Source organism: Lissotriton vulgaris, chromosome 2_1 (assembly GCF_964263255.1).
Source record: "Lissotriton vulgaris chromosome 2_1, aLisVul1.2, whole genome shotgun sequence".
In the NCBI taxonomy this organism is placed as follows: Eukaryota; Metazoa; Chordata; class Amphibia; order Caudata; family Salamandridae; genus Lissotriton; species Lissotriton vulgaris.
Window position 1 is genome coordinate 404,595,491 of NC_141687.1, and position 24,711 is coordinate 404,620,201.

The following is a 24,711-nucleotide window of genomic DNA, read 5'->3' on the forward strand; positions in this document are numbered from 1 at the left end:
CCATTAACATCACTCGCGGCACACGGCAGGGGTGCCCATGCTCACCATTACTATTTGCCATGTACATAGAACCACTTTTAAAGATGATGGTGTCATCCCAACATATACAATCTATGGTTTTACCCGGGGGTAGTATACGCGTATTAGCCTACGCTGACGACGTCGCTGTCATAACATCTGATCCAGAATCTGCATTATGTGAAATTGAAAACCTGACTCGTGAATTTGGTAATGTGTCCGGGTACAAGCTTAATATTCAGAAAACACAGGTTATTTGCTCAGCAGGACTTTGCCCTAACGACAGTCGGGTTACCTCTGAGGCCAAATACCTGGGCATTAAAATTAGACTATTGCTTCAAGAGTTAGTTACGGTGAACTGGTCAGATATATTGCAATCTGTTAGAAACCAACTTGAGAAACTCGAATGCTTACACTTGTCGCTGTTTGGGAGACGCAACGTTTTAAAAATGTCTATTTTGCCAAAGTTTTATATTATTTTCGGTCTGTACCATTGGAGATACCTGAGGAAATTACAATCTATAGGTGATAGATTTTTATGGGGGTGGAAATCTGCACGAAGGGCTTCTAAATTTATGACACCACCAATTTTACGTGGGGGATGGGGAGTTCCAAATTTTGCACTATATTATTTGGCGTGTCTTATGCAGAATAATAAATATTTTGCGATTGGAAGAACTCCGCCTATATTTGAGAGCCCATATATTTTTTCTCTTTTACTTGGCCCACAATCGCGACAATTGTTGCATTCGTTTTTTAGAACCTAGCTACTATAAAAGAACTAGATTTAAATTAGTATTGTCTGCCTTTAAAGGATGGAGATCAATTCGGAAGCTTATCTCTCTTGGACGTATTCATTTTTATACTCCATGTAATTCTATAGAATTGTTTCCGCCAATATTTTGGGATCGTACTATGTGTACATGGGGGAAAAAGGTATGATATCTATAGGCACTATGGTTAAGGATGGTACAATCGCTTCATTTCTGGAGTTAAAAGATATATATAGTCTCTCCCAACATGATTTTTTTTTTAAGTATTTACAAATACGCGACTTTATTCTTCTACCGCTTTGTCCAAATGTCTCTATTGAAATACTTAAAAAACCATCAGTATAGGGACTCTATATAGTCATTTATTGAATATACAACAGGACGATATGGGATTGCAGGAGTCTAAATGGTGTATTAGATTGGGTACATTGGCAGTACCCTATCAAGAGTCAATTTATATTGCTGCAAAAAAATTTTTGTCTGCCAATTTATACTCACAGCATTATAAAACCTTATTTAATCTTTATCATACACTGTTTAAAATGTTGAAATGGGAAATGCTGTAGGTGTCAATCTGACCAAGCAGATATTGTGCATATATTTTCAGACTGCTCAGAGTTAAAACCTTTTTTTATATCTATAGAAAAATTTCTGGCTTATATTATAAAATGTGACGTGGCAATCTCAAGAGAGATGATTATTTTTGGTCTATCTAATGACAACAATCCATTTCCGGGGTATCAAAAAAACAGATATGTTTTATTTATGGCTATGGCGGTAGCTCGCTTATGTATCTCTTCAATGTGGTTGAAGCCAGAAGCACCTGTATATGAAATGTGGCGAGCAAAGTTTTATAATGTTTTTTATTTAGAATTTAATCTTTATCGGATCAAATCACTTAGGAAAATGCAAAAGGGGTGTAAAATTTTGCAGGCAATGATAGACCATTTAGGTCCGTAAAAATGACCTTTTTCTTGGTTATATATTGTGGTACCGCCGCTTGTATTGTATTTTTGATACTGCTTTTATTTTCTGTTTCTTATTTTTCTTGCTTTTGACTATCTTTGATTGTGTACCTGCACCATAAGTTTGTTTGTTTATATGATGTCTGGCTATGTTATAATGGCTTTGTATTTTTTTTTTCTATATGGCTTTGAACTGAACCAATAAAAAAATTTTTTTTAAAAAAATGAAAGCTCCCACTTACCTCTCGGCCACTACATTTAACCCGTGATTTACCTACATGGGGTACAAAAAAAATGGAAAATGCGGACCTTCGGGTTTTTTTGCATTTTACAAATCTTCCAGTTACTGGTATTACATATCAATCCATCCGCTAGTCCTCAGTTTTTAACTCTTCAGCATATTGCATTTTTGGACTTGTAGTTTTGTGTAACAGTTTCCTTATAGGCTCAAAAATCCCAAAATGCAAAGAGTTGTCTGCTAAAATGTTGAATGTGTCATACATGATGTGGCGACTCCTTGCTTACACGTAAAACCAAAAATACATTCCGCACGCATTTCTTGTGAGGGCTCTTTCATCCAAGTTCATTCATTAAAACAAGCTTTGGCAATTCAAACTATTTTGTCTTTTGGAAAGTTTTTTTTACCAAACTTTACAACAAAGGTACAACATATATTTCAGCAGCACAGCCTAGCCTTACACAAAAAATAAGAGGTGACAATAGCAGAAGAAACACTACACAATTCTCTCATACATCAAAGTACAATATAGGTACCTAACACATTAAAGATAAAGTGAGAGGAGATAAAGGACTAGTGTATGCTCTCCATAACCGCAAAACATTTTATGGAATTACTATACATTAATGATGACCCCTGACCTGCCTAGCATGGCATGTTTCATCAGGGAGCCTTCTCATCTGGCACTTGGAAGGATCCAAGAGTACTACTGTTCACTGCTTGTACCATTATCTGGTTATGGACTTCATAGTGTGGGTGAGATGATCTGTTATACTGCATTTGTTTTCCTTGTAAAACTGTCATCCCATACTAAAATAGTGTGTGTGAGCTAAGATTGTTTTACTGGTGTCTCCTCTTCACAAGATTGAAAACAGGCATATTCAGCAACGAATCCTATCGCTCTCTTCTCTTAACACATTCCAGCTACAGATCTCTCGCAACAAATATTGTGAAATTGCCTCTGGTTCATGGGGGCTTGTTATGCAAGTACATTCAGTATATCCTTTGCTTTTCCATAAGATGATGCAAAATCAGTTGAAACACCCTTCATAGAACAGATACAATTTAAGTAGAAATAATCCAGGTTTCCTTCCTTTAGAGGACAGGTAAAGCTTGGGCAGCAACAACACAAGCTTTTCCCTTCTCCAATCAGCTGCATATCAGGCAGCAGCAGTGCAGTCTTTGCTACTGCCATGCTTTGCTTGTTTTTTGTGGAAGCAAAGCTAGCTTCCTTCTCACTGTAGGCAGTAAGTGAATTCTTCTTTTCCCTGCAGAATAGATTTAGGAGGGCAGACAAGTACAAGCTTTCATCGCTCACAAAACATGCACAGTTGAGGCATAAATAATATTGGTGACACTTCAATCTCTGATGTGGGTGCTTACTTTGTTGAAAGGAATGTATAGGTGGATGATTAGTATTAGATCTCGCACATTCCCTTATTCTCACTTTGGTGAGATTCACTTTCAGTATCCTAAAAGTCCTGCTCCTATCATAGAGGACCTGCAGTTTATGTATATTCTTTGGTTTTCCACTATTTAGAAATTGCAGTTACCTCCTACTATGCCATTGCATTTCTTTGTTTGTTTGGTTTTTTGAGGGGGAGGGGGCAACAGCCCTACATCAGCCTAAATACCTCTGTTTGTCACCCCAGGCATGCGCTATGTTAGGCTTGGCCACAATTGCTGCCTTTGTCAGCCAGATCCTTTGATATCTCAGACAGAACTCTTCCCTTAATACATTTAAAAGAAGTAGTTTTAGCATCCGGGAGATCCTATGTCCGAGCACACTGGTCATTATCTGCAGCACTCCCGCCCAGTAGAGCTGTAATGATGGGCACGTCCTGAGGATATGAAAACAAGCATTGGCATAGCCAGTAGGTCTCGCCTTTGTGACCTTATAAGTATTCAGTTGTGTAGCACAATATCCTTAATGCAACAACATTAACTGTTGCATGGCTAAACACTTATAAGGTCCCAAAGGCGAGACCTATTGGCTATACCAATGCGTGTTTCACATACTATTCTGCTTTAGACAGAGACCAGCCATATGCAAACAGCTGTTGCCCTACCCAAGAGGAACAGTTCAGCTTAGGCTGCCAGGTAAGGTTCCCTCTGAACATACGTATCACTGACTGGCTTCAACCTTCTTATGCTTCAGTAGTGAATTTCCAGGGAGCAGTCATGCCATGGACGCAACTGGTCGGCTATGAAGGGTCCAAGGGGCAGTCCTTAAAGTGGGATAGCGTAGTAATAGGGTTTCACCTGTCTTGTCAGTTGAGTGGTTCTGGCGAGGCACTTCCGGGCCACCCAAACATGTAGGGACCAGGAGCAGTGTAGTTTTATTGTAGAGTAGAGTACCTGGTGAAGAATATCTAAGAGAAGACCTGTCGTGTAGTTCCTATAAATCAAGATAGGATCTGCACTTTTAGACAACATAAACTGTGGAAGTGGTGACCAGACTGATTCCATACACCCCCACCTGATACGTTCGCCTGTATACCAGCTAGCTCACAGTACCTCTATGAACCCCACTTAGCAAGGAGAGAATAGTTTCTGGCAACTATCGAACATGACAACCCTGACCCCTCGGGAATCGTGCAAACCGTACAGTACTTTTCGCTCAGTCACTCGTGCTCACTTTGTCTCAGAGCGATACACAATAAACAATGGGGACTTTTTCAATAAGCATTTATTGAGCCAGCGTCATTGTAGTGTACAATATGTGTGCTGCAACTACCATGAGTCAGAAACGGATATAAACGGTTAAAAGCACCAGAAGAGTAAATGGATGGTAGATTCTACCATAGTGCTAAAAAAATTGAGTATATGTAAGCATATATACACATGACAGTAAAATGCGTACTCCTACGATGCTAACCCTAACTAGATGTACCTAAATGTACCTAGCATGTATGTAAGTGTATAGCCAAGAATCCCCCTAGGATGTAGCCAACCCCATTACCTGAAGTGAGAAACTGTTGGGCCCTGTCTTGGTCCCGGGATGGACACCCCGCGAGGGATGTCAGACCACTGCGTGCTGGAGTGTCTGGATTCAGGAGCTTCAATATCTCGTGTCAGCATGGAAGTCTTTCTCCTCTGCCTGGCCCAGCAAAGATACGGCGTTTATGTACCCAAAAAGGTGCCCTCAGGGGTTCTACCTTGCTGTGTCATGTCGGTTGAGGATGACGAAAGGGATGACCCTTAGACATAGTTATTATGCAGAAGATGGTAGTCCTGCTGTGATTCTGAGAATCCTCATGCATAATAAATTAGGCTAGTTTTCGGAGAAAACCACATGACATTTATGCAGCACCTAACTAGGCAAAAGCTCAGTACCAAAACCGTTATGTAGTATATTGGTAGGAAAATGTAGGTGAAAGGTTGGGTTACTACCTAAGCCTATATTGTGGTACATTTCCGAATCATAACGGGGCTAGCCTCATATAAGGGTTTTGCCACTAATTAATCAATCAACCAAACAAATGGTATTTATAGAGCGCTACTTATCACCTGTGAGGGTATCCAGGTGCGAGTGCAGGGGCGGTGCTGCTGCTCCGTCCATTCTGTTGCATCGCCAGGTTTTCAGCTTCTTCCTGAACTCATGAAGGGTAGGGGCTGAATGGAGTTGTAGAGGGAGGTCGTTCCAGTGCTTTAAGGCCACATGGGAGAAGGCACAGCCGGAGCTACTGCAGATGACTGTGGACAAGGTAGAGGGACGGGGATAGTAGTTGTCTGGAGGGTTGGTGGAAGTTTACTCTGTGGTTGAGGTACAATGGGCCCGTGTTCTGTAGGGCTTTGTAAGTTTGGGTAAGGAGTTTCAACTGGCACTGCCTGTTAACAGGAAGCCATTGCAGCGCTTTGATGTGGGATGTTATGTGGATGCATCTCGGGAGGTCATGGACAAGCCCTGCTGCTGCATTCTGTGTGGTCTGGAGTCTGTTTAGTAGTTGGGCACGTATAGGGTGTTGCAATAGTTCAGGCGGCTGGTGACGACGGCTTTGGTGATGGTGCTTCTGGTGTCAGCGAGAAGCATGTGGAGGATATGGTAGCATGCCGAAAGAGACTGTGTTTACCTGTTTTCTTATTGAGAGCTTGCTGTTAAGGATGATGCCTATGTTTTTAACGTGTTCTGGGGGGGGAGGGGGGTGATTTTGGTTGGGCACCAGGTGTTGTTCCATGGGGAGGTGGAGAGGTGGTGCTTCCAAAGAGGAGTACCTCAGTTTTGTCATGGTTGATCTTGAGGCACTTGCTTTGCATCCAGCTGGCGACGCTGGTCAGTCATCTGTGAAAGTTGACTTTGGTGTTGGTGAGGTCTGAGGATAGGGACAGGATGAGTTGAGTGTCATCCACGTGGGATATGATGTTCATGTTGTGTGATGTGACAGGCGGCTAGCGGGGCCATGTAGATGTTAAAGTTAGTGGGGCTTAAAGATGATCCTTGGGGGACGTCATAGACTATGTCTTTGGGTGCCGAGGAGTATGGTGGAAGGCGAATGCTCTGGATTCTTCCTGTGAAGAAGGAAGCTATCTATTTGAGGGCTTTCTCTTGGATGCCCATCTGTAGAGGCTGTGTAGGAGGGTGTAGTGGGACACAGTCTTGAATGATGCGGAGAGATTGAGAAAGATAAGGGCTGCGGTCTATCCCTTGTCCATGAGGGCTCTGATATTGGCTGTGACCTCGCTAAGGGTTGATTCCGTGCTGTGGTTAGTGCGGAATCCTGACTGGGAGAGTTCCAGGAGTTTTTTGGTTTCCGTATGGTTGGAAAGTTGCTAGTTTATAGCTTTTTCCAGGACTTTGGCTGGAAAGGGGTGTAGGGAAATTGGTCAGTAGTTTTTGAGATCTTTCAGGTCTGCAGAGGTTTTTTTGTTAAGGAGAGGTTTGACCTCTGCGCGCTTCCAGGCTGCTGAAAAGTATGTGGAGGAGATGGGAGCTTTGAGGATGGTGGTGAGCTCTTGGTTGATAGGGTTGATTTCCTTGTTGAACATATGTTGATGGCAGGGGTCCCTGGGTGCTCCTAAGTTTATGGAGCACATGATGGTGGTGGTGGTATGCGTTGGGACAATGTCCCATGTAGTGATTGTTGCGGTGTTGTGGACCTTGTTGGAGGAGAGAGTGTTGATGCTGTCTAGGGTTGGTTGGGTGTGAAAGTGTTCTTATATGGTTGCAATTATGTTGTGGAAGAGTTCTGTGAGGGAGTCGCAGAGGTCCTGGGAGGGGGTGATGGTGTTCTCTGTTGCCGTGGGGTTGGTGAACTCCTTGAAGATACAGAAGAGTTCCTTGCTACAGGTGGAGCTGGCTTCAAGCGGGTGTTGAGAGCGTCTTTCTTTGCGTTCTTTAGTTGAGTGTGGTAGTTGTTTAAAGCTAGTTTTACTTTTTCCCTGTTGGAGGTTCTTTTCAATTTTTGCAGTTGCTTTTTGAGATTACGAGTTCGTCTTCGAACCAGTTGGTGTGGTGGTGGGGGGGACTGTTATGTTTGGTAGTTTTGAGGAGTGCGACTATGTCGGCACAGTTGGTAATCCACATGTTGAAGTTTTTTGATGGCTGCATCTGAGTTGGGGGAAGAGTGCGGTGGTGATGAGTTGAGGGTGTGAGTCCAGAGTTCCTCTGCTACCTTACTGCAGTTCATGTAGGGAGAGCTAGAGCGGTTGTTAGGAGGGCTGGTCATGGTGGATATGTAGAAGTGTAATATTGAGTGGCCGAATCAGGTGACTTCGCTGGCGCGGCTGTATCTGACTTTGTTACTGGCAGAGAATATGGGATTCAGTGTGTGTCCAGCGATGTGTGTGGGGCCTGTGACTAGCTGGGAGAGTTAGAGTATGTTCATGGCAATGTTTACTAACCACCGGGATTCCCACTGGAGCTGTGCTGCAAGGTAATAGGACTCAAATGATGGCAGCTGGTGCTTAGCAAGGGCTACTCACCACCATTGACCGTCCCAGAGCAGGTCTCCCAGTATCAGTTCAAGGTCCTGAAAGAACTTAGGATGGAGGCACACCAGCTTGTTGACGAAATAATATAAGAGACAGGGAAGGACGATAATTTTTGAAAGAGCGTTTATGCCTGCGAACGGTAGGAGATGCCACAATTATGTTTGGGATTTTAGGCCGTAAATGCCCATTTTAAGTTGCCTTCAAACAAGTCCTGCTGCGAGTAGTATAACTTGACTACCTTAATACCGAGGTAGCGGACCGCCACTGACACCCAATCCAGTGGCTTGGCACCCAGACATATGGCCTGAGATGCCATGTCTTGCTGGAATGGGAAGAAGTACACTTCCATCTAATTCACACAAAGGCCTGCTGCCTCCTCAAAGTCCTGGAAAGTTTTGGAGATCGACTAAATATCTGCCGCTGTGTCCTGAAGGTACAGCCACAAATTGTTTGTGTACACCGACAGAGCATGGGTAGTCCCATCGAAGGGGGATGCCTCAGTGCCGCCCTTCCGACCTGGACAAGTTGGTGTTAGTTATGTTGTATATTACATACCATAACAGCAAATTTAAGTTTCTTTACATTTTCTCGTTTGCTGAATCAGAGCTCCTCTTTAACTGTGTTTATTTTCAGTGAATGCACAAACATGTATACATACATTTATATCAATGACATTACTAACAAGGCCATTGATATAATGTGCACACATTTTAAAAAGTAAATCTATATATCCATTTTCTAACAAAGTTCTGGTGTACATTGAAATACTGCAATTGGAAGCAGAAAGCCTTCTAAAACATTATATTAATCTTTTTTTATTCCAATTTTGTCTTGCACTAGTGAAGGAAAAACAAAGCACTGGTGTCACTATCAACTTGTATGGTTGTGTTACTTTGATGTTATATTTTGTATTAGTGTTTTTATAGAGTTTACATAAATTTAGTAGGTTTTTGATAATCTAAATTTGAGGCCACTCTCTGCATACCATACCATACTGTCTTATTGTAGCAAATTGGTGATGAACAAGACATTATTCATTAACTAAGCAATTTCCGCAACAGATACTAGCCTCAAACTCACAGTAGTTAAAAAATGCACATAATCAGTGGTTTGCTAACGTCCTTTTCCTTTCTCTCCAGGAGTCTGACTATGTTTCTGCTCACCTGCATGATTGGATTGATCTGATTTTCGGCTACAAACAGAGAGGGCCGGCTGCAGTGGAAGCTCTTAATGTGTTCTATTACTGTAGTTATGAAGGTACTGGCACGGTTGATATTGTCTAGACAAATACTTTACTCTTTCTTCTCACTGTAACATAGGTTCACCGTCACACGCAGAGATTATCCTCATGGTGCCATAGGAGCACTGATCCAGGATCAGAAGAACAACATTTCCAAAATAATTATTTAGCGGTAAACATAAATGGGAACATCATTAATTGGAATCAGTAAATGTGTCTCCTTAATTAAAAGCTCAGCCACCTATTATAAAAAACAATTGACAAAAGTCAGTACTAACAGGGCAGTGGTCTGAGAAAGATCACCTAAATATAAATAATTTGTTACAATTAAATTTGTCATAAAGAATTAATTAATAAAGATTCATTAATTAATCACAAATTGGTGTATTGTTAATAACCAGTGTACCTGTGTTATAGACCGATTTAACTTTTTGTTGACCAAACTTTATATTTTTGTTTTACAGTTACATTGTTCAAGATAACCTCATGTATTTGTTGTTTACAGTTTGGAAAGGATAGAGCACAATTCAATCACAAATGACTGAACCTTTTTCTATAATATAGAAGATTCATTCAAGTAATAATTTTTCAAGGTTTGCTTATTAAAAGGACTTTAGAGGGTTTTTGAAGCCCAACAAGTTGGAAGACACCTTTACCTCAATCAGCAATTTATGCAAAAAAAAGTTATCATTATTTTCATTGTTTTAGGACGTTAATTAATTTTTCACTCTCTCTCCCTCCCCTTCTCAGCCCTTTTTTTTGCTGATTGAGAGTGGAATGGGCTGGGCATTGTTTGTCTGTTCAATGTTAGGACATTGTATTCTAATACTCCACAATATATTACAGATCAGCACTGTTGAGTCTTTTCCCTGTGGATGTATATGTTTGAGCTCAACTTCCACAAGTGATCGTTGCATGCACATGTTTGAATTTGGGGGTTTGCTGGGTGTTAGTTTGCTGACCATTAAAAACCTCCCCACCAATGCAGAACATATTTTGCTTCTGAATCAGTCGAGAGGTGGAAGAATAATAGAAGTAGGGATGGGTCCGCTCCTATTGCCACTTGGAATGTGTAGAGTAAACATGCATAATGCAGTTATGAAACATCAAGTAGTTTTGGGTCCTTACTATCTAGTGCTGTCTCATGTGTCTAAATCTGCTACATGCAGTGCCCTGAAAACATTTTTGAAATCGCAAGCTAAGCTCCTTCTTAGTAGGCTTCTCCCCTCATAGTGCTAGAAAGCCAAACCAGTGTGAAGATGCTCTGTAATTGTGCTTGCGCCAATCTCTGTTTATTCAGACAATATACTTAGAAAATGTATTATTTGTGTTGACATTCCCTTACCTCTGTTCCTTCATTCTCTTCAGGGGCTGTTGATCTTGATGCCATTGCAGATGAAAAAGAAAGGAAAGCTTTGGAAGGCATGATAAACAATTTTGGACAAACACCCTGTCAACTGTTGAAGGTAATGGTATAGGAGCGAGTGTAGCATCTTAGCAACTCTAGAAATGTGACAGTAGCACAACTTAGGAATGGACTGGGTTGGTAGATAGGTTGATATGGCGGAAAGGGAAAATTTGATTAAATATAATTCAAAGGCTTTATCATAACATAACATGTGTATCTGCAAAGCGCATGTTCACCCAAGGGTATCTTGGTGCTGAATAACAGATGTTTATCGTTACCCAACTCAGTGGGACTCATTTTATCGACCTGAGAAGGATGAAAGGCTAAGTGGGCCCGCCGGGATTAGAATCTGTAACCATGAGGTTGAACACAGGCTTCTACAGTGGCTGCATTAGTCCAGTTAGCCACCTGACCCAGCTTTGTGCACTAAGCCACCAAACCCAGTTTTGTACGTAGGGGCGAGCCTAAGACATTGCACTTGCCATCAGCACTGGTTTGTAGACTTTGGTATCTATGCATTTGAAGTAGTATTTAACCAAACACATTGGAGCTCTCAGGAGTACTGATTACTGATGGACTTCCCAGCACCACTTTCCCACCCACCACCTCACCCCAAAGTTTACAGGAGGAGGGCATTAGCTTTAAAGGCTGACCATGAAAATGTCAGGGAACTAAAAGGCATTTCCAATACCATCTCTAGATAGCACCCTTCATTGTATCATGTCTACCCAGCGCTTGCAAATGGGAGTCCTGAAAAAACGAGGGATGAGTTGAAGTGTCATAAAGGATCAGAAAAAACGAGGGATGAGTTGGTGTGTCATAAAGGATCAGGGCTGTCCGCAAAGATCAGAATGGTAAATGGTTATCAGATGTTAAACCACAAATAAGTGATGCTCATTAGGGTTTATTAAACACTTACACCTGAATAGCATAGGGATTGGTCACCTGAGGAGATTGCCTAGGTAATATTAGACCACTGAAGTGTGACAGTGAAGCACTCTAAAGCTAAGGTCCACCACTCAGAGTAGCCCTACCTATATCTTTTTAGGGAAGGGGTAGAGTCCGGCAGAGTGGGGTTAGGCTTGCCTTTAGCTTGTATAGTTTAGTAATTTTGAGGCGATCAAAAGCTAAGAAAAGTTGCTACTTTGTATCTCACAGATTGCAGAGAGAGCATCTAGTTTCCCATGTGCAGTCTTGGAGTAGGTTTCTCACAAACTAGGGATTGTGGTATAGAAGTCTGACAAAGACTGGTATGGAGAACGAATGGGGTCACATTTTTTGGTAATAAGAAGCACCTTTACAAATGAATGTGAAGGGGAAATCTACTTCACTTTGTATAACTGCTTGATTTGAAGAAGCGAGTCAGATGGAAATACCCAAAATGAATTACCAGTAATGGAAACTCACTAAATACTTTCACTCTGTTCATTATTGTAGTTTCCAGTTCCTTTGCTTACCTTGATAACCGGGGAAGCACAAATGAATTAAATGAGCAGGTGCAAAACTGGTGAGATGGGGGTGGATTTTATGAGTTGGTCGTCCAACATTTTTCTTTTTCCACCCACACCTGTCCCCCCACCCCTATCTGTATTGAGGTTTTTTATGCCTTATAGTTACGCCCTCTGCTGTTACCTAATACAAGTAGTGTACTCTGTCATTATTTATGCGGAGGAAAATAGTGCCCAGCCCTGCAGGGACATTGAGAGCATAAGGTGTTACCCTAGATTTTGGAAGAAGCATCTTTCCAGTAACCTGTAAATATTGTTTGCTATTTTGGTACTCCTGTATCCTATTGATCTTATGCATGCCTGGTAGATGTGTGGTTGCTATCATCTGTGTTTAGTTAAATTAAGGATTTGAAAGACTAATGATGGTGTAACAATGTTTAGTGTTATGTTTTATGTTAAAGAGCATTTGTCATTGTTTCATCACAAAAGATGGCCTTTTGACAGTGGCCTGTAACTGCAACAGCACACCTTAACTGTTTACTTCGAGAGTTTTGAGATGCTACCTGACCGATCTTTTTGTCTTTAATGGAGGAACACTGGAAGGGAAGAGATTTCACAGGTTTTGACATCAGGTAGAAAACACTGTACTTCCACTACATATTTTTTTCAGTCCTGTATGCTATTGACAGAAAAGCTTGCACAGACATCAGGCATCTTGTGGTAACATACATGTGGGTTTCTAACATGAAGAATTTTCTATATTTCCTCAGTGGGAGTAGAAATCATTGTGAGAGAGGTGTGGCGCCACGGCCAGGGCGACTGGTGCTGTAATCTGGGGATCACAGTTCGAATTTTACGTCCAGTCTGTTTGCATGTGGCTACAGCAATTAATACTTGGAAGTGAACAATTATTAAACCAGCAACTCTTATTCACATTGTCCATTGGACTCCTCTTGTTACAGGTGCTCACCCACTATCTCATTCTGTCAGCAGTAACGCATGCCTCTCTTTAGGGTTCCCAAATACCAAGAAAATTGAGACCACTAAAACTGGCTTTCAGTTCTTTCACACCTTTTGCCTGTGGAAATCAGCTTATCGCTCAGTGTATAAGACTAAAGAGACACACCTATACACCTTCCACTAATAAACAGCTAATCTAACTTCAGGGACCTTCTCATTTCAACCCATATCCTGATCTTGTGCTGCTTACATGACATTGTTTACAGCCCTGCGCCCTTCTTAGTTATTGTAACTCCTAATATAAGTTCGAATATATTGTGAAGCCCCTTTTGGTAGTACTGTGTTCTACAAATAGGTGTAATAACAATCTATCACTAAATAAACATCCTTCAGCTTTGCATTTTATGCAGGATTCTATGCCTGGTTTATTAAGAACCATGGAAGTGTGCCTACTGCAGAAAGAGGCTATGGCTGTGTCAGGAGAGATGGGCATGCCTATGTACTGCAGTTTCCTTTCCACACCCCTTGGTATTTCAATAGTTGTGTGCACGAGGTTAAGGAATGGGGAAAGATTCTGGAGTTTTTATTAAGTAGCTTTAATCTGTATTTGTCTGCGTTGGTTCCTGTATGTTTCCCCCAGTCTTTCAAGTATAGATTTCGGATGCTTTGAGCAATTACATATTCTCCATGTGAAACACCACATCACATAATTCCAGTGGGATTGGTAACTAACATCAGAATTATCAGGCAACTTGTAAACAAGGCCTCTGTCTTTCATCCTCTAATTTAGTCACTGGCATGATCATGCCATTTTGCTATCTTTCCCATGAATGCTCTTTGAGACTTTTACCTTGTTTATGAATTTAACTTTCACACAAGCAACTTTTAGGGTTATCGTATCCAGCTGTGCTCTACTGCAGTTCTCAATCCCATTAGTTTTTTCGTGTATCTAAATGGAACTTGTATAGGTCCATTCACATGCTCTGGTTTTGTGGATTTGATTTCAAGATCTGGTCACTTGTGGGCACAATGCATCTCAAAAGGTCTTTATTGTATTATGTTCCTGCAGTCGAATATTAAAACAATTAAATATTGTTTTATTTTTGAATTGTCAACCATTAATGAGATTCCCAATATTTTATGCAATTTTTTGTTTCCAAATCTTTTAATACAGGAGGCTCACCCTGTCCGTCTTTCTACTGAGGAAGCAGTGCATAGACAAACCAAAGTCGAAACTGCAACTTTGAACCTGTTCCAGAACCTTACTGAGATCAAGTCTTTCTTCATAGAGGTAACATTTAGAGGGACTTGATCATTGTGATGGGTGGTAGAGCAGTTCACCATCCATCTCGCTCTGGGTTGCGGCAGTCATGCAGGCAGTAGCAGAACCTCTTAGGAAAAAAGTATTGTGATCCAGCATGCTTCTCAGCATCCAAATTAACATAGGGGGTGGCAGTTAGGTCGTCTTGCCCCTTTCACCCACACCAAGCTCAGCCACTGACTACAGTTTAAGAAAAACACTTTTGTAATGCAGTCTGATTATTGTAAGTGCCAGTGGACCTGCATTAAGGTAAATCACTAGGAGTTGGAGACAACTTGATTTTGACTACGATTCGGAATGTATTTCTTGATCCCTCGACGCATCTTCCCACACCTATTAAATAAATACTTGTTTTCACTTATCAGTATAGAAGCAGGTATGTATTATATTGACATTTTTGCAGAGGATCAAACAAATACAACTATTACACCATTCACTGCCACACATATCTTTTGTGTGAGGCGATTCCTTTAAGTGTTTTTGTTACACTCTATGAACCGTCGATTTATCCTTCATTATTTATAAAATTGCCTAGTTACCAAAGCTGCAGGCAAACTGTATTATTAGATTCAAGTAGTCACTCGAGACAGGTCACCACTTGTAAATCAAGGAAATCAGAAATACATAAACCATGCTCTGCCCTATCTTTCTATATTTCTTAATGTTTTCTGTTCTTATTCACTAGCATTTACAGCACTGCCCCAAGTGTAAGAATTCCTGCAGCCTTGACTGAAAAGGGGATTTAATAGGAGCGAAAGATATTTTTATATACAGGATTACTGGTTGACAACACAATATGAATCTAAAAGAAAACAGAACGATTTTTTCAAGCTGTTATATATTTGCACATGACTAAGAATCCATATTTCTTCCCTGATGCCTATAAATTGGATTAATCAAACATTGGTATTTGTAATTGGAAATTTTATGTTCGACACATATTTACACACTGATATATTTACCTGCCTCTCAAATCTTTCACCTTAAGTTGGTGGGGTTTTGCTCTGTGAAACACTGGTAAACCTGCTAAGTTTCATGAAACCATTGATGATGGTTGTGTGTGTCATGAAAAGATACAGCAGTACATACAAGTGGTTTATTAAGGAAACCGTTTGTTTGCTCATGCAGTCTCCTACAAATTATGTCATACATTTTTATTTATTTATTTATTTTTTGGATTTGTAAAGCGCGTAGCTGCCTCAGCAACGAGGCGTCCCAGCGCATGTTTTTAAATTGTTATTTGCTATCTGAGGCTAGCCAGAATGTTTTCTAACCATCCATTGTAGGGTTTTCCTGGCCAGAGCAGTTAATATCAGCAGCCTCAAGTGAACTTCTGAGAAACTACGGATCACCCAATATCAACAGCCAGGTTGATATTTAGACCTAAGCCCTAGTTGCACACCCAGACACCAATGACCTCTCTCCATCAGCTTCCAGTTCATGAACAAATTCAGTTGAAGGATTCACAGTATTTATCCACCAGGGGGTGTTACACAATATTTACCCCACAAGCATTTTACTGTATTAATCCCCACGATGGGGTGTTATACAGTGACTCTAAATATATTTAGAGGCTGGCCAGTCGAGATATCTGCTTAGATACAGAGGGCTGCACATTGCTGCTCTGTTAACAGTCCCTAAGTTTGAAAAATGGAGGGACAGTCTTAGTTTTGATATCCAGAATCTGATTGTTTGGCATTTGCCAAAGTTAAAGTTTTGTGAAGAGCCAGACCATACCCATGTTGCCAGCTCCACTTGAAAATATTCTCAGATATAATAACAGCAATTATTGGATAGTTGGCTTAACAAACACTGTGCTACATTTTTTTCTCCAAATGCACCCCCTTTTTGTTTTTTTTACCTTTCCTCTTCCCCTCTTTTCAACATACACAGTGCTACATTTCGAGTCACAGTGCATAGGGACATGCACTCATGCCAACCAGAGGCGGGTTGGCCAGTGGGGAAAATGGGAAAGGGTGGTTGAATTCAGGTTGTCAGTCATACATCAGATTCACTTATAATGTGACAAACTCCACCTTCTGGTCTAACAGCCTTTCAGACACACTTTCCTATAAGGAGCGGTCCTTATGTTCCTGATGACTGGTCTTCTTCAAACATCAGTCCATGCATATGTTTGTAAAGCATATTTATTGTTTCTATGGATACTTGTAAACTCAGATTCCTCACCTTTTCAATTCCCCCCTGCACCAAACAGGTTCTGGACCCTCTCCAGCAGTTGTTAGCTTTTGCAAATATATAGCACCATCAGATTCTGCAGCAGCTTAACACTGCCTCGGAAATGACGGTACAGAGCATATAGGTAACACCCCAGCACGCTAACCTCCATTCCTTTTTCTCTGTGCCCGAACAAAAATATTGTCGTTGTTCCAATGACTGCAAAATCGTTTTTCCACACAGTGTGCTAGGGAAATGTTCTACTCTCCAAAAGCAACAAGCTATGCCACAACTACAGGAATCAGATGTCGGTTATGGATCCACACTACATATGGCTGTGGTGTTTATTGTCTATGCATGACTCAAAGATCTGCCGTCCGGCACTAGGAATTGAAATGGTATGTCATTGATAACAAGAAACTGGGCAGTACACAACACTCCAAACAGCAGACTTTGTGTCACCCCCAACTCGCAGCCCTGCTCCAGATGCCAGTCCTGGTCCACTTCACTGTCCTATAGTATGTCCAACCGGGACCTGCATCCACCCCTATCACTCCTAATGCTGCGAGAAGTCACACTGTTGGCATGCAAAGAACCAGACTCCATCTCTTCATCCTACTCAGATCTTATTCTAAGGCTTGTATTGGTATGCTCAGGGTTCCCCAGGCCGTTGTCTACTCCACAGCAGATAAAGGCCTTTAGATAGGCCATGCTGTAACTTTTCCAGATGATTCTGGCTCTCTCTTGATCATCTATGATCCTAATGAAACTCCAAGTAACCCCCCCAGCAGTGCCTGCCTGGCCTTGACTGAACTCTCTGCCCCTCCCCACATCCTCCCCCTCCAGGATACAACCTTTACAACGAAACTTTTACCACGCACTACCATTACAACGCAGTCATTACAACGCAAACCATTACAACGCATTGCGCTGGGTGGCGCTCTAGGATAGGGAATAAGTTTAATTTACTATCCAACACCTTCCCTAGTGTCCACGGGGACTGGAGTTGGAATAGTAAATTAAACTTTTCACTATCCAGCACCCCAAAGCGCTATGCGTTGTAAAGGCATGCGTTGTAAAAACCGCGTTGTAAAGGTATGCGTGGTAAAAGTATGCGTTGTAACGTCATACATCCTCCCCCTCCAGCACTGAACCATGCCTCCACTCTTGAACGAGTCCAGTGCCACCAACTCTGGATCTAACACTGATTTTTGGAGGTGATCCAAAGTGGAAATTGGTCCATGACCGGCCCATTTCACACTGTTACAGACCCCATCTTGGGGAGATTCCCAAATGTGCCCTCAACCCAGAACTACCATAGGCTGGAGGCCTCATTTGGATCAGATTTGGGTGCCCTTTAGGGCTTTCAAGATATCCCACATGATGAGGTTGATAAGGAAGTGGATTTCCCTCTTCCCCACCCTAGTTTACTGTGAGGATGAATTATATTCAGATTTACAGAATGTCAGTAGCCCATATTCTTACCTAGGGTCCCCTTAGAGGCGTGTTTATTTTGTAGAAGTAGTCAACAGGACCTGCTACTTCAGAGCCATCCCTTCCCTTCAGTTAAACTTTGACAGAGAAATTAATGGTGACCTGGCCTAAGCCACACTTTGCTCCCCCAGTAAGTCACCCTGTAGCTAGAAATCAAAGTCCTGCTCTTGGGGGTGCAGCCTTTGTGACCTAGCTTGGTGGTTCAGAACCCACCAGCTAGCTCATTCCCCACTGCTCCACCAGAGAGGGATTCAAAGTGCATTGATGCATTAAGAAGGAGACTCTGCCAGTTGGGCTTTGAGACCTCAGAACGCAGTCTGCCTATTGGGACACTATAAACTGCCTTTTTTAGGATATGGCTAGCAAGATATTGATAGCAATTCCCGATGAATTGAGGAATGCTTTTACTCAAACAATTCAACAGAATGTGACTTTGTGTGTGTTGTGAGCCAATTTGGAGACAACAGACTTCTTTTGTCGTGCATCATGAAAGTAATGATGATGAGGCGTCATGCTTAAAAGTGTTCTACATGATTTTCTGGAGATCTGTATTGTAGGACTTTAAAGTCAGGAATTCTCTTTGGGATTATGAGCTCTGGCCCATCAATTCTAATAGCAATGCCAACATTTTGAGGATACTCGCAGGGTCTGTTCTATCGCCAGAGGTAGCCCTCACAACCCATGCAACAGCCAGTACATCCCTTTTGTAGCACCAAAGAACAGGGTGGTCACAGAGGCCATGGCTAACAGCTAAGATAGCAGTCCTCCTCCTCCTCCTCTCCTGGCACAACTGTAGCCAAGCCACTATGATTTTCCTTCCCATGGTCATTGACGACCAGTAAAAGACAGAATACGTTTTTACCTGCCCAGTTGGGGTGCTATAACCATTTGAGTGCTACTGGTTCAGCATGATTACGCCTCCCTTTTACATTTGCTCCCCCTCCTTTCCTATCTATTTTTGTTCAGACTTTGAGAGATCATGCCTCTAGTCTTGTTGGTGACACATTCAACAGGAGTCACCCATAAAACTAAAAGTACCAAAAGCATCATTCATAAATCCAACACTATAATTCATAAAATGCTATAAAGATATCTTGTTTTTCACCATAAATCAATCAAAAATAAAAGAAAGATATGCCAAAAAGGAAAATCTTATGTATTTAGTTAGATTTAACAATAATGCAGCATGAAAGGCGCTTATAAAATTAAAGGTGCTCAGAGTGTGGAGTGTGCAGAAAGTTCTCAGGATTATGCAGGTGACGCAGATTGGTAGGCAAAAGAGGACAAATGCAGCTAAATGAATTAAAAATTCAATAATTTGCCTGGAAAAGTTAACAATTTAAAATAAGTCCATTGCTCATACATGTGTTCAGTAATATACATCTTTTTCAGCCGATATAATGTAGAGGCATTTCGACCTTTCATGATTCCCCAGGTTATCATCAGTACAAAACATTAAAGGAACACCTAAAATATAGATTGCTGGATAAAAGAAAGAGTCCAAGAATTTTTTTTAAATTTTGGTAAGGGTTCCAAAAAAGCCATATCGTAGGTACCTGCAAGTTTGATACTGGGGTCATCTGAAAAAGGAAACAAATTGTAGGGTACGGGTCAATTGGTCTAAAACTATAAAAGGTGTGCAACCAATGACGAAGGGCCAGATATACGACCCTACCAATTTGCGAGTCACAAATTGCGTCGTTATGCGACTCGCAATTTGCAACTCGCAAATAGGAATGTACAACAGTGTCTCAGACACTGTTTGCAATTTCTAATGTGGTCGCATATTGCCTGCCTCATTATTATTCATGAGGCAGGTGCAGCTTGCGAGCCCATCAGGAATAGCTAGCACTCCTAAGGATTGTGGCTGTGACATCTTATTAAATAAAACTGTTTTTTTTAAATGCAGTCCGTTTTTCTTAAAGGAAAACGGGATGCATTTAAAAAACGAAAGGTTAAATGTTACTGTTTCATTTTTTAAGAGTAGGCAGTGGTCCGTGGGACCACTGCCTACTCTTAAAAAATACTGTGAATGCCAATCACAAAGAGGAAGAGGTTCCTGTGAGAAAGTGAGTTTCTGTTGCAGTACCCCCCTACTTTTTGCCTGATACCTGATGCACTTTTCCTTGGTGTGCCCTGGGTTCCTGCCAATCAGGTACCCAGGGCCTGTGTTCCTTCCCTAAAAACTGTACTAAAGCCTAAACCCAATTGGCATCTCTGGCCACATGTCAGCCCCTAGTAAATGGTACCATAGGTACCCAGGGCATTGTGACCAGAGAAGACCCCTAAGGGCTGCATCACTTATTGTGCCACCCTTAGGGGCCCTGTACCATGACACACACACACTGCCTTTGCAGGCTGAGTGTCCTGGTGCAGAACTAAACAAAGAGTAGACATGGCACACATCCCTGTGTGCCATGCCCACAAACCCACTGCCCTGGCATACATCAACCACCCCTCTAGCTGGGTGTCCTATGCCAGTGGTGTGGGCCCAGGCGCATGAGCCCTGTGCACTGTAAGTGCAGTGGTGCCACTAAGAGTATATGGTGCTGGGAGGTGGAAGAGGCGAGGAGATGCACGACCCCGGGCTCCGGCCATCTTGAAGATGGGGAGCCCTGCCCAATCACAGCTAGGCTCCTGCCCCCCTCGTACAGGAGAGGAGCAGGCCCACCCCACCCCAGGCCAGGAACCCATTGGTCCCTGCCCATGCCTAACTGTAACGCTCCTAAATTTAGTATTTAGGGGCACCCTGAACCTTCTTCCTTAGATCCAGATTACGAAACAAGAAAGAAGATCAAGGAACAAGAAGACCTGCCGTGCAGCTGCTAAAAAGAGGAAGACACCAACTGATTTGGCCCTAGCCCTACCGGCCTGTCGACCCTCGAATCTGCTCCTGCTAAACCCCGGCGTCTCCAGTGGTCAGCAACCCCAAAAACCCCGGAGGACCTGACTGCCTTGTGAGACTGACTATCCAGGTCTCCCACGAGCAGTGGTACTGCTCAAAGCAAGTAACAAGCCCTGGCATCATCCCGGAACCGCAAACCCAGCACACTCTGCACCCGCCAAGCCTGGCCTGTGCTGGAGTAAATCAGGACCCTGAGGACGTCCCCCCGGCGATTCTGACCTGGAATCCAGTGCCCAAGGACCCTCCTCGACGACCCCGACGACGCCTGCAGCCTCGGGATAAGGGACCCCTCCAACCACGACCAGCAGGGGGTAAGATTTCCCGATCTCAAAAGACACCCCCGCTGAGGGTCTGTACCTATCTGACCCTGGGGGACACCTGAGTCTATGCCCAGAACCTTAACTTCACCAGTCGAGTACTCCCCTGAAAACCGATAACTCACTTTCCTGCCATAGAATAACATTGACTGGTTTGACTCGAAAAATCTTCTAAGTGTGAAGTTTTGAAACTGTAAAATATTCCTATAAAATCAGCCGAATTCCAAAGTACTCACCTGGGATCAGGAGAGAAGCACAGTACTGAACCGCAAAAGTAATCCTAAAGCGGGTTTACTAGTAACCTGAATTTTCTCCATAGTAATCCATAGTCTGCTTTTCTATGAAATTTCTTCTGTCTACTTTTGAAAACTTGAAATATTCCTTAAAAATTGTACATACTACTGAAACGTAATTACTTACCTGTCTTAAGTAGAGATCCCATTGCTGGACCTAGGAGCCCAGTACTGGATTACAAAAGTAACGAGAACGTACTTTACCTGTAACCTGAATTTTCTCCCATTGGATAACATTGCTAGATTTTCACTGAAAAGTTTCCAAGTGTGAACTTTTGGAATACCCTTATATTCTTTAAAAATCATTGCAATAACTAAAACGTTTTTACTAAACTGTTTTCAAATTAGACCCCAAGACTGAATCTAGGATCCAGTCCTGGAATTACAAAAGTTACCTATAAAGTAATCAGCTGCATTTATGTAGAAACATCCATTGAGCTCAAAGTTACATTGTGTTTAGAATTGTGTTGCCTACTGCAACCATTGTGCCTATTGTGTTTACAAAATGTATTGCCTATTTGCAAAGTAATTACCTGAGAGTGCTTATATCGAGAAAAGTATATTTTGATACCTGATGATTCTAAAAATAAAACTATATCTTTTGATATAAAAACAATTGGCCTAGAGTTCAGTTCTTGAGTGTGTGAAACCTTTTGCTGACTGAGTGGGTACAACAAATGCTTTACACTGTCCTCTGGTACTGCCTTACTGCTCAACCAAGCTACCAATTTGGAGAGTCAGGTCAGACCTGACTATAAACTCTGTTATACCTCTGGGGATTGTGGACCCTAAGCACACTGTACCTTACTTTGGTCCAGTATATATAGAGCCACTTTCTCACAGTTCCCTACGGACCTATTCCCGTTTGGGAGTGGCTTACCACCTACTTTAGTAGGTGGTAAACTGCAAGTGTTTTGCAACCACAATTGTGGCTGCAAGCAATGGTAGGTACCATTGATACTTGCTATTAGGAAGGGACCCCCTTGCCACGCCTCTTCCTAATAGCGAGTCGCAAACCCTACTTTGCGAGTCGGTAATAGGTTACTGACTCGCAAAATAGGGTTTGTACATGGGCCAGACCTATTTTGCGGTCGCAAACGGGCCAATTTCCCATTTGCAACCGCAAAACATGGTTGCACATCTGGCCCGAAATCCAGTTAAAGGAGTAATTGAAAAAACATAAAAATGTAACTTGTAATTGTACTGCTCCTAAAAAGTTCAATCAAAAGTAGATTGAAGAAAGTACACAGACTGGATACAATCAAATTAATTAAATTTAAAAAGGGCTTGTGTAGGCATATTCACAAGAAATCATAACAAGGCATTCTGCTTGAAAACTTGGAAACTGAACCCGGAAGTGGCCAGTCACTAAGAACTAAGCCTAAAAATAGAAAGTAAGGAGCTAGATTGAGCCCATACTATTCTTTAATAGTGAAGTATAAGGGTACTACAAACTCAAAAGAACAAAAAGAACACAGTACTTGGTGGGGAAAAAATCCTCCACCAAAATGCAGCATCGCACCCTGATGCACAAACTTTGTATACACAAACCTGGTGCAACGCCCAGGAGTTAAAAAGGGGAGGAACACAAGGAAAAACCTTATGTGCTATGTAACACTGCCATCACAGCTGAAGATACACTAGAGCATGCAGATTAATGGCGCTGAGAAAGTGAACGTGGTGCACCTTTGAGATGCAAATATGTGGTACATAAAGCACCCGTTACAGGTAAAGAAACACTAGGGTGCATAGATTGATGGAGCATAAAAAGTGAGCATCTTGCGCATGTGAAAGGTACACTAGACCTCTCAAGGGGGTGTGTGGAAAAAATGGAGAAACAAAAATTACATGAAAATTGGAGGAAAAAGGGTATCGCATGCAAAGGTGGTACGAAGTACCAATAGTAATTCATCTGTCATACAAACCCCAAAAAAGAATAATATCTATTTGGAATTATAAATAAAAATGCAAAATGGTGTATGGTCGCATAAAAAGGATGTATGAAGTATAAACCGAATAAGGTTATTCTGCACTCAAAATCAAAAAAAGAATGTATATAAACGTTGTCAAGGAAAAGAACACTAGAATTTACCCCATAGGCTTACTTACTCAACATTCACCAAGACACTGAAGCATCCTAATTAGTGGTGCTTGAGAAACGAGGACAGAGATAGACTCCATGAGCCATCCCAACTATAATGTAATTACAAATGATCTGGTCCCTATGGAGGGGGCTAAATCTGAAGCAAAATTACACTAGAGGGATAATCCTCACAGTGTGAAAGCCTGAACATGGGGAAGATCTCAATGGTATAACAGATTTGGAAAGAAAAAACCAGATGAAAGACTAAAAAACTACAGTGCTAACCATGTGATAGGGCTTACAATCTAACGAAGAGTCCAAAAATTAGATTGTGATCATATTATTCCATTCATTCAAATTATTTAGTCCAGTCTTAACAGAGTTGCAACTGGAGATTTAGCAGCATTCACAACGTGTATTTGTGATATTTCGCCACCCCATACTGGGTAGTGGTGTTACTCAATGAGTTGCGATATAATATCTGTTGCAGTGTGATTTTGTCAAATAAAATGAAATACCAAGAAGGCATTGTCAGTTTTGCATTGGATGCAACCTGTGACCTTTATATTATACATTTTAATAATTTGGTAGTTTGGCAGTGTTTTATAGGACACCAAATGGTGTATACCACATTAGTGGATTTTAAGTTTGTGAATTGTTGTCGGTGAGAAAAAATAGTTACAAAAGTGAGTAGTGGCCTCTCTGTTTAGGTGTTAGTAATGACTCCCTAGGGCAATTCCAAGCCCTTTCAAAGGATTGAGATATGAAATGCTTTGGGTAACTCTGCCTTTCAAAAATAGTCCCTGCACCACTTACAGTTTCTACAGATCTGTAGAAATTGTCCGAAAGGCAACCAGTCGCGTAAACCCCGAGGATGGTTACTGGAGTACTGTAAGAACGTGTTTCCCTCAGCTGGTTTACGATATGGTGATGTACCCAGTTTGCCTTTATAAACACAAATCGTCAAGTCAAGAAAAGGGAAGTCATTAGCTTTGGCATCAAAACTAAATGTGAGATGGGAATGTTTGTTATTCAACCAGTTAATGAAGCTTAAAAGTGATTCTGTATTTCCTCTCCAGGTTAGCAAGACCTTGTCATTGTACTATTTCCACAAACTGATGTTATAGAAAAAAGGATTGTTG

The 24,711-nt window shown here is 41.7% G+C and overlaps 1 protein-coding gene across 2 annotated transcripts in view; it reads left to right on the forward strand.

Annotated features, from left to right (window-relative positions):
* The window catches only part of NBEAL1 (neurobeachin like 1), a 916,399-nt gene that overhangs the window by 724,949 nt on the left and 166,739 nt on the right, over positions 1-24,711 (forward strand). For both annotated transcript variants that reach the window (XM_086955272.1, XM_086955273.1), the window contains 3 exons: positions 9,065-9,182; positions 10,534-10,631; positions 14,156-14,272. In XM_086955272.1, coding sequence (XP_086811398.1) covers positions 9,065-9,182; positions 10,534-10,631; positions 14,156-14,272 — 333 coding nt within the window. The remainder of the gene's footprint in view (positions 1-9,064; positions 9,183-10,533; positions 10,632-14,155; positions 14,273-24,711) is intronic.